Genomic DNA, 11,389 nt, shown 5'->3' with positions numbered 1-11,389 from the left:
TCTTGCCGTACCCGCTCTTCTTTTTCCCTTCCAGCAGCTGTCACTGAATTTAAGGCATACTACAGCACAAGGTGTGAGAAATCCATGAGTGTGCTTTTATCAGTCTTACTGGGATTTAGTCGGCTCGGATGTACTGCTCAGAGATGCACAGCAGCATTTCAGATAGATTATTTCAGATAAGGGCTGACAAAAATGTTAAGCTCTTTATGATACAGACTAGCTGCCTTCCACAGTGTGCGGAAAGCAACTGCAATATCTGGTTTATGTATAACATGATAATAGCAGCACTAAAATTGTACATCAAATTACATTCTACACACTGCTGAATGTTGCAAAAACCCCCAGACCTAGTGCAATCCACTTGCATTATGCTAATTCTATGGCTAAAAAACAGAGTTTGTTTAAGATATTTGCAAATCCTCGGCACAGCTACATGCCGAGGTTCCTCGGCGTTTTTGGATTAAAACAAACTACAGATTAGAAAACTGCATTTCTACAATGCTGTGGCTAATAAGTATCAAGTACAAGGTGTCACAAGGAACCTTTGCTTCAACTTTTTGATTGTTAAAATGCTGAAGAGAAGGAATCCAAACATGGGCAACAGTCACTTGTGTCAAAGAAAGGTAAGATATCTGTTGTCCAAATGGCCCTGCTGATGGCACGATACTAAAAGCTTAAGATCCCATCAAGTATGATTTCCACAGAAATCAGAGTTGTCTAAAGGGGCAGCTACGTAACGCTAGCTCAACGAGTCTCACACAGGTGCAAACCCAACTTTTAAACAAAATGAGACCAAATAACCAGTGCCCAATGCTGGGAACAGTGCCAAATGCGCAATTCTTAAAGCAAATTTTCTTCACCGTTATCTGCCTCCTTGTTATTTGAGGTTTGACGATCCATGGGCCTTTTTCAGATTTCAGTGCTTCTGTTTTCTGTAGCAGCAACCTTGAAGAAATCTGAGCTTCCACGCCTAGTACAGCTCAGTTCTTACTTTTTCCTTCAGCTGAACTCTCACCTTCTTTGAATGAGTACATAAGCCAGCGTCACCAGGCCTTGTCACCATCATCACGCACTGTGCAGCAGTTACTGAGTCAGAACAGTGCATTTCCTACTTGCAAATGTTTTTACTTCTGCCCTTGGTGAGCAGTGGCCGCTGAAATCCCACTGGTAAGGTAACACCATACTGAAGAGTTGTCTACTCCACCTGGGCTCCACGTGCAAGAGAATTTTTCAACAGGGCACACCTACACAAACCAGTTTGCAGGATGACAATCTGGCCTGTTCCAGCACCCAGAGCAGCGCCGTGAAAAGATCTGCACTGTCTGAAAGCCTACTTTTGCAAAACCATAGAAATTTCCAAACTTGTCCAAAAATTTAATCATTCTATCTACTGTCCTCATAGAGTCCTTTATCTGCAGAGAAGCTTTAGCGTTGAGCTAAATAGGTCCCTTTTTGTCTATTATTTTGAGTGCAGTCATAATCAAGAGCAGTGTCAGGAAAGAGAATAAACAAATGTTTCTAGGTATCGACAGGCATACCTCAGAAAGAGTACAGACTATGTTAACTAGAGCTGCTCCTAGCCAAAGGTCAATAATATTGAGATTATCGTGCTTAATAGGAAACTGTACATACTTGTATCGAAATATTTACATCGACGAGGGCGAATTATCTCCTGCGGATCTTGAGAAGCAACAGATGGTGCCGGGTCGTCATTAGATGACTGTGTCTCATCTTCCTGACCAGATGAATCTTTTATGGTCTCCTCCTTAAATATAAAAAGAAAAAAGCAAACAGGAGATCAGCTATCCTTTATATGTGACGAACACTATTTTGGAAATATTTGTTCCAAAATTGTCAATGTATAAAAGTCAAATACCTTTTATGCAACGCAAAGAGACTGTATAGATTGTGGCCTGTTCAGACTGAGCCACAACCGATGTGTAACACATCATGTTATTTATTGACCAGGACTCTAAGTGGATCAATGTAACACTCCGACTCTTGCTCACAAATCAGATATATGAACAACTGAATATCGTGCCTAGTTGCTTTTTTTTATTAATCAGTCAAGCAAACTTCTGGTTTTAATTTAACTTTAAATTTTACTTTGGTCTTTAAAGCCCTGCTTTATGAATTTTCAATAAAAAAGGGAAGAAATTATTTACTGGCAATACTTTTCTGAATCAAATGGAAATGGTAGCCTCCATAAAAATTCATGGCAACGGTGTGGTCCAAGCCCACAGGAGCAGCATATCAGTAGACTTGAGCATGCACACCAAGTCATTAAAAGATCAAAAATTAGAACAAGTTTCTTTATCAGAAGACAAACCACAGCAACTATGGTAATTATTACAGTTAAGGGAAATTAAAATGATAAAGGTTAAAAAAAAAAATCTATTGGTGCTTTCTATTTCAGTGCACACTGTCAATATCTTTTATGTGTTTTATGGCCAACTCATAAGCGCTCACACTTGCCAGCTCTAAGTCAGAAGCATTAGGCACAGCACGTGTTATATGTACCTTTACCAGCAACCAGAGTATTATCACATGTGCAGCTTAAAGCAGATTAAAAATAGAAAACAGCTAAGTGCAGTGTAGCTAAATAAGCTGCAGAAAGATGAGCACTTGCAGAGAAAGCCTGAATGATTTATACAATTATTCCACCCCCACAGATGTATTTCACTGCCTCTCTGCTAAGAGCACGCAAGCATTTTGGAGCTCTCGGCCTTGTACCCCGAGGCAAACGATCCTAACGGGCTTCTTTGTGCCCAGTCCTGGCAAAACTGAGGCAGGTGAACGTACACTTTTAATCCAGCCACGAGGCCAAACCACTGGCTGTGTTGTCACAGACAAGGCCTCTTGCTGTCAACAGCAGGGGCAGGCACTGAGACGTTCCTCAGTTCAAAGCTTCCTTCTTTAGGCAGTGCCTTAAATCAGTCAGCAAGAGAACTGGGGAGCTTCGGCAGAAGTCAGGAGAGCACAGAGGATGGAAGTTGTGCAAGGAGTAATGAAGAAGCAAGGAGACAAGAAGAATGTGGGACTCAAGGAACACCACCATGCACAAAGCCCAAATCCACTTTTGTGTCTGATTTTAATTTTGCATGCTTCATGTTACATAAGGTTCTCCCCCTCCCCAGCTTCTCGAGCCTTTCCCCACGCGATGTAACTGCATCTTTCTTCTTTTGGATCCATTCAACCCATGCAAATAGCAATCGTTTACAGGATCTGTCAAGGGAGTTCACAAAACCCAAGAACTTCATTTTCTGAATCAGAGATATCACTCCTCATCTCTCTGTCACATTCCAGAGATTCTAAAATGGGTAGGACACCAAAAAAAAATCCAAAATGCATCTTTTTTTAAAGCTAGATGAGGTAATGCAACTTCCATTTATGCCTAAGTGTTTTTTGTTACTGACAATACAAAGGGTTTCATATTTTAATGGAATTCAGGCTGCAACTGTGAAAGCCACCGATACTGGAGAGGTTCCAGCTGTGCCCAGGATAGGACACGATTGTTACAAATACACATGACATACACAAGTAGAAGAGATTCTACTAAAATCAGAAAAAATATTTTAAGAGCACAAAGAAAAGGATTGTAAACATGCTAAGTTCAAAACCATATATCTTGCAAAGGTACTTGATGAATTCGACGCAGTTAACAATTTCAGTACAACCAGGGCTGCCAGGCTAAAAAAAAAAAATCAATTTAAAATGCTCAAGCCAGAAAACTCACAGTAATCTCCGATACTCAGAGACACATTTAATTCAATTCAACACTTCACTGTTCGGTTTCAGTAGATCAGCTTTTCATCCTGAAACAAGGATTTGGCCATACCTATAAAAGCATCATTGAAAGCTTCAATTCTGAGGTCTGACTATTTCAGAAAGACAAGCACGAACCCTTCCTACACGATGCTGTACGTACACATGCACTCTAACCTGCCTCAGCAAGTTTGGAATAATACAGATGAAACTAAAAGCAATGAGGAGCAATACAGATGGGTAATTAGGAATAAACATTAGAGTTCAGTGCACAAAGCCTCTGAAATCAGCTCCATTAGGAATTACTTCTGCTCCTATCTGGCACCTTGAGTCTAGTACGGAATGGCTGCATCAAAATCCATTTCAAATTAGTGTAAACACTTACTTTGTTTTCACCGCTACAGCCACTGTTGTCATCGTTATCAACATCATCATCATCTTCTCCCTCCTCCTCTTCCTCTTCCTCATCTTCGTCGTCATCTTCTTCTTGGAGTGGAATGGTGCCATCATAGCCGTAACGGCTGAGTAGCTCCTGGATCGGCATATCGCTTTCCTGACAAACATCCAAACAGAGTTTGAGATTTTAACAAAAAATACTCCATGTCTGCTGTACAACTTACAGGAGTGTGCTTCAAATACACCACGGCGAAGCCAGACAGTCGGTGACCACGTTGGCTAAGAGCAGCCACTCCTAAAGCAATGGACTGTCAAAAGGTGAAGTTTCGGCTCCTAAGAAAAACGTTTGGCTTTTTAACACAGGGGAACTTTTTATTTCTCAGTCCTTTATAAATTGACAGCGGAACTCAATCTCTCAAAGGGGCCACAAAACTCAATAGAAGACCAGAACGTGCAGCACCTGGCTCGAACGTGAATTAAATCCTTGCTCGGGGAGCTGCGCTAAGGCAACAATTCCACAGGGTTCTACAGCCCTGGCTTTACTACACTCAACTCTCCGGCTCTCTGTACCTCTCCTCTTCTCAGGCAAAACAAAAAAGCGAGGGGTTGGGTGAGGGATCACCTGATATTCAGGATCACCCAGCATCCAGGTAAAGGCAGGTGTAATGGTTATAGATTTGTACATGCTTTAAGCCAGTTGTCTACAAACCCATCCAGAGCTGCAAGCAAATTTACTAAAATATGTGCACACTGAGAAATCTTTCTATTTCGATTGCTAGTCTCCCCTGAAGAGACATTTCAAGTTATACAGTCAGGTCTCACATTTAGTGGCTCCCACACTGTTATCAATTGCATTCACTTTATTAATAAATGTTGTTAATTGCCAGGTCTTCAAATTACTTTATTACTTTTCATACCTCAGTATCCAGCCCTCAGGGGCAGTGTGTGGAATCCCTAACGAGGCTTTTCAGAGCAGAAACTTCCAGGGGCATTTTAAAAGGATCTCCCTCTCGAGATCAAATCTTTTGCTTATTATTGAGAGGTGCCTGCTTGCTCAAAGTATTTCTTCCTAGTATGTAATGTACATCTCGTCTGATAATCTGGGGTTTTTTTTAGTTATTGGCTGACCTTAGAACTTCCTCCAATGAACTCCTATCCTCACCATGTCTTGTTTCTGGAAACATACTAACAATATCAATTACAAAAGGTAAGTGTAGTTAGTTCTGCTGTGTAAAAATAAAGAGGAATGCAGGGGTTACCAGTGCTCATTGTCTGTGTATTTTATTTTATTTTATGTTATTTTATTTTATTTTATTTTCATTTATTTTATTTTATTTCCACAAACTAAGCCATTCTACCAGTTATTGGTCCCCTCTTTGGTTAAGCTATATACACAGTGGATGCAGACCTAAATGTCCTCACCTGCTCTCTTGACTTCTCAGTCCCCATCATATCAACTCTTACAAGTGGAGAATTAATGTTTCACTAACACAGACGGGACAGGACTGTAGACTTAGCTGAAGCCTGACTTAGCTATCGGAAAAATCCTATTCATAATTATCCAAACAAATGTTCTACAATACAGTTTGGGAAGCACTTTCATTGAGTGCTTCTCACCACTATCCCAGTTGTAGATACACACTGAGAATTAACTTTTATTGCAATTCGTGGTTATGTGTGAACTATGTAACAGGGGTATTACTTATTATAAATTACCTAGGAAAGCTGAATTGGATTTACAACATTTTTCTTAGGTAGAGCCTCAACTTCAAATAGTCCGTTACAATTAAAAAAGCTCCAAGGGCCAGCAACTCTCCAAGACAAAACACAAATCATGATTTCTGCGCTGCTTTGGGATATTGCAAAGACCAATAAGACCAGGACAGGTTAAAAAAACTTCAGCGAGTTTTATCAGAGACAGGTATTTCTTAAATGGAAGACATTTAATAAAAATAGATTACAATTTGCGTGTCTGGAGTAGAGGTAAGAGAGAGGGAGTCATAAAATGGAGAAGAGCAGCACAGAGAAGGTGAATAAAAGCAACTGAAATGCTGAGGGGCAACCACTGAAATGATCACAGAACAGTCTGAAAGCCCAAACGTGTTTCTCATGCTAAATGACCCGCACAAGGCTGCCGCACGCCTCATGGACGTTCGGTTTACACGGGTTACAAACCAAATGGACAAATCCACAGAGGAGGAAAAATAAGACTGACAGGTGGTGCAGACAAAGAGACAACGTCTTTTTCATACATGCCTGAACTGCGCCCTGCTAGAGGCTGGAGGAGAAACGCTGCATGCTTCCACAAATGGATCTTAATTAAGACAAGCAGATGCTGGTGCATAACCCTAAGAAAACCCAAGAGGCCTCCCTGAAAAGGGGGAGACCCCAAAAGGAGAAACTAAGCGATTATATGGTACAGCAAATAGAAAAAGGGAGGGAGGCAAAGCCTCCAAAATCTGCAGGATCGGCTGCAGCACCACCTCGCAGAGAGCTTTCCTGTCCAAGAAAAAAAAATCTCACCGTTGAAGAACCATCACTGAGAACCACCCAACCTAATAATTCTGATTCCTTTCGAGCACTGTTCTGCTCTCAGGAAACTGATTTCCCTTGTTAGAGCAGCACAGAGAGTGACTTCAGGTCTCTAGCCACAGAGATGCTGCTGCCATCTGGACAAAAATGTATCCACGTCCCTGCGCAGACAAGTGCAGGGTGCTGCTCAAGCACTAAGGCTTTAAAGATTCACCAGAGTTCCAGCAAACGAGTAGAAAAGATCCTCACTCTCAGAGGAAGGTGTAATTTTTATTACAGTCATGAGTTAAACCATGAAGGTCCAAAAATTCTCGTGCAAAACTCGACCGCCACCTCATCTCTGAGGGAGCGCTGAACTAGTAAATCAGGCACACTCACAGCCCAGAGGAAACCCAAAATAATACGTGTAAATGTTGGGGGGCGAAAGAGAAAGAGAGGACAGCACTGGTCTTGACAACAGCTTTGAGATTTAGATTGCCCATCAGCCTGCAGAGAAGAGCAGCAACGTGTGTCTGAGTTACACCATCGCGGGGCTGAAATGATAAACTCGCAGTGCCGACAACCACGGTATGAGGGAATAAGGAGATGGGTGAAACACAGTTAGAAACGAAGCGTTGTAATGTGGCGACAGAATTACACAACGAGACGTTGGCTCTTCACAAAATATGAAGGGGTGGAAAAAAAACATTTTCAGCTTAAAAACCACATGACATTTGTGTGGGGCTCCATTTCTCATTTAATCTAGATGAGCATACTCAGATTCACAAACTATTTATTTATGTTTAGCATTTAATAGCAAACCTAAGATTACCAGAAAGAAATTACCACACCCAAAATGTAGGTAAGTGGACTAAATTAATTTAAAAGTCATATTGGCATAATCACTTACACTAAATAAGATACAGCAATTGAATATGTGTCTGAGAATCAATAACGATCTGTTCCAGGAGCCTCTTCCGCCAATGAGGCCACAGAGAGCATCTAAATTACTTTGCATTTATAATTAACTTAATTTATAATTTAAGGGTATTATCCCTGCCTGAAAAGTAATTTAAGACAATACATAAGTGATAGCATAACCTCAAAATGTCAAAAAAATCATATATACAATTATTTCTGAAGATAGATATTTTAAGATTTATTTCTCGCTTTATTACAGTAATTGTAATCCCAGCTCTGCTGGCAACTCGTTGCTTTGGGCAAATCATTTCATCTGCATCTCCCTTTCCTCTATCTTAAAAAATGAAGATACTCCTACATATAGAATATGGATAGGAGTAATGTATATATTATATATATTATACAAATATTTGTATGAAATGCAAAAGAAAGATTATGGTTTTTAAAAATCAAAATATTTATGCACTAATCAGTGCAAGTGCTTTATAAAATAACAATATACAAGTTTAGTCAGAGTGTACTTTAACTTATATTAGCTCTAGAATGCAAATCCTACACAAGCACAGATATGCACAAAGAAACTAAACAAGCATAGCATTTTACATTGTTAGGTATTTATGCACCAGTTTCCTTTTCTCAACTTTTGAGAACTGCAGATTTAGCTCAGCCCCTTTCCCCCATCTATATTATTTGCCTAGTAGTGTTTTAGGGTTTTATGGGTTTCTTTTTTTAAAAAAAAATTCCAAATATAAGGGGAAAAACCTGCATACGTTTTCTCTGAGACTGTGGTTACGTTTTATCACTATTTAACGCTACCTACCCTGTTAAGATCCTCTATTTCAGAATTGAAGTTTGTTTCTCCTTCCATCATTTCCTCCTCTTCTAATGTCCGTTCATCATCAAAGTCATGCACCAGCATATCAGCTGATGGATCAAATTCATGGTCATCAGATGTTGCTGAACCTCCTGATAGAAAACATTTTAAAGAATGTTTTTAGTTAGATCATGGCCTCGCAGAGTTTATTTTTTGTTTATTCTTTTGGCGACATTTTAAAACTCAGATTATACTCAATATTAAAAGAAAAAGTCTTCAAAATCTCTCAATCATTTATCTTAGGGGAAGCCAATCTTGTTACTCGGAGGGCAGTGCCAGCTGGCCTTTGGGCAGTAAGAGATTGTGGAAAAAAGAACCAGGAGACACTGTTTTACCAGCCAGTTCTCCAAGTGGTAGATATCTGGACACTGGGCCCTAGTTAAGTGTTCGTAAAACATTCAGGTTTTGAAAACTTAATTCTTAAATAATCATAAGCCTGCTTGTATCAAAAGTCCTACTGGGAGCAAAAACATTCATGAAATATAAACTCAGGGCAGCTAGATCCTTTTGAAGCTTTCTTGTTTTCAACTACAAAGACAGTTTAATGCCTTTTCCAAAATTTAAACTCAAAGTCAACGTCACAGTTATGCAGATTTTATTAATGTTGCGGTATCCTTAGTTATTTTCCCCCACGTCTTTTTTTCAGGGTTCTTTGTAGACATGCCTGGTTATATTATGTGACAACAAAAAATACGTGAATGGATGAATGGTTTGGCAGATGCAGCATTTTTATGTAATTCAGTAACACCTGATTCTAATTCCGACCCTGCTAGGGTTTTTGCACGTGTCTTCATGCACAACTGAAATTTCATTTTCCACACCCTGAAGAGTGTATCCACGCTAAGAGTGCAGGAGGGAGGGGGCAACTGTAAGGGTTAACTACACTTTGTAGTTTGAAAAGAAATAAAAGTTCAAGAGATAAGGGCGGTCCAGCCAAAGTGATGGCTGGAAAGCTTTTCCACCAGTAGGACGCCAAAAACCTTAGAAATAAGTAACACTAAGTACAGTGGTGAACAAAAAACCACTTAGGCTGACTATTAGACAGCCAGTAGCTCTGGGATACTTGAATATCAGAAAATAATCAGCTTGAAAAAGAGAAGTCATGAAACTCCTCATTTTTAGTAATCCAATGAGGCTTAACATATACTGCTTTTCTTGCTGCTTTTGTTCTCAATGCTGTTATGCATCAAAACACAGAGCAACTGTAGATCCAGTGACTGGGAGCACCCTGTGCCTTCACTTCTGGCTCTGTGCCTAGCCCCGAGTGGGACGGCGAGCGCACCACTGGGTGAACCATCTCTCCCACACCTGCTCACGGTGCGCTCCCCCTCGGGCCGTCAGTGTTCCCAAACATGTGTCCGTGCAGCTTTTGCAAGGGCAAGAAATCTATTTCCCCAGTGTATTTTACCATTTAGACAATTGTGCTGGAACAGACAGGAAGAAAGCAGCGACTGCTCAGACCAGTGCTGCCACCAACCTATTCATCATGCTCTATCCTTGAGATTACTGACTGGAAAAGACCAGCAAAAATAATTTTTCAAGGGTGCCCTCTTCCCTCAAAAGTTTAGGAATATGAAAAATATTTACCTGGGCTTGAAGACTCAACAGAAGGCTACAAAAGAAAACACAGGAAATTATTTTTTCTATGTTGAACTTGTACAAACCCAATTCAAAAATTCATCCGATACAAAGCAAGTCACTGTAAATAATATATTTACGAATAAAGCACCCCAGACATACTGAAGCAACTTAAGGCAAAGAGCATTAATTTTCTCCTTTATGAATCGACAGCGCTGCACTGTTTCAACAAGGATAACTGGAAGTACTGCCCATTTCGTGATGGAGTAATTGAGCTGATGAAGGTATAAAAGAAAGCAAACCCATCAGTTTAGAAAATAGTATGGTAATTCCACCATTCCCTTAGCATGGCATAAACTGGCGCTATCGCCAGATGCTACTTTCTACTTGCTCATTTCCAATTTTTATTTTACACTGATGAGAAGCTGAAAACTCAGTAGGGACAGGTTGGCTCTTAACAGATCCAGCTCTGATCTAACTCCAGGTACTAAATCCCCTTTTCCTCAGCCAGATCCCACTGACAGCGGGAGCACAGGTTAAGAGAAATCAGCCTGTCTATTTGAAACCACTTGCTATGCAAGACACGAATTGCACGTTCTGTTTAAATTAAGGTAGCTTTTAAAAGGTAATCACAAATCGCAGTGAGAATTCCTCACAGAACAAAAGGAAAAAGCAAACTGATCTCTAACCCAGCTAGGAGTTAAAAAAACCAACAACACACCAAAAAGTATTTTGCAAGTCAGACTTTCTTCCCAGGTATGTTTACAGCATTAATTAGTATGATCACAGACTACAAAAGAAATACAGTTTTTGAAATAAAGAAATGAATCTTCCACAGAATCTTTAAGTCGCAGAGACATCCTTTGGCCCACTGCATTTGGTAACCTTACTTTTATAATCAGACCAAACGTCTTCTTTCATAAAATTCTGGTTTTCCCTGCTTAGAACTTTGTCCATCTTTCGCCTCCCGGGATGAAATTTGCATGTCAGACATGAAAACCTCATTTGTTTTGAAAATCTAACCAAATGTTGCAACTATTTTCAGGAACAGACCTAATGAAGGAGGTGGTTTTTTTCAAAGTTAGACTGACTTTTTACTTCAGAGAGCTGCGGTACCCCTTCCCCTGCCACCTTCGGGAAACTGAGATACCGTTTGCTATCACAGATAAACTATGTAATATACAACGCTGTCCTCATGAAAAACTGCCTGCATTTGGCCAAGAAATTACCTGGAAAACTTCAATTTGCACATTCAGGAGAGAAACTAGTGTGCATGTGTAACACTGTAGCTGGATTGTACTCACAGCAGAATTGCAAAATCTGTACACTCGGATTTATATGCAG

General features: G+C 40.1%; 1 protein-coding gene across 1 annotated transcript in view; it reads right to left on the bottom strand.

Moving 5' to 3' along the window:
* The window catches only part of MIER1 (mesoderm induction early response 1, transcriptional regulator), a 19,680-nt gene extending 9,598 nt beyond the window's left edge, over window positions 1–10,082 (bottom strand). Inside the window, exons 1-4 of the mRNA XM_009868246.1 lie at window positions 10,055–10,082; window positions 8,414–8,559; window positions 4,151–4,318; window positions 1,633–1,765 (exon numbers count right to left, since the gene is read on the bottom strand). Coding sequence (XP_009866548.1) covers window positions 1,633–1,765; window positions 4,151–4,318; window positions 8,414–8,512 — 400 coding nt within the window. The 5' untranslated portion in view covers window positions 8,513–8,559; window positions 10,055–10,082. The remainder of the gene's footprint in view (window positions 1–1,632; window positions 1,766–4,150; window positions 4,319–8,413; window positions 8,560–10,054) is intronic.
* Window positions 10,083–11,389: the final 1,307 nt, after the last annotated feature.

The sequence above is a fragment of the Apaloderma vittatum genome, unplaced genomic scaffold (genome assembly GCF_000703405.1).
Source record: "Apaloderma vittatum isolate BGI_N311 unplaced genomic scaffold, ASM70340v1 scaffold6784, whole genome shotgun sequence".
NCBI lineage: Eukaryota > Metazoa > Chordata > Aves > Trogoniformes > Trogonidae > Apaloderma > Apaloderma vittatum.
Note: the sequence above shows the minus strand (reverse complement) of the source record. Positions and strands in the feature narration are given on the sequence as shown.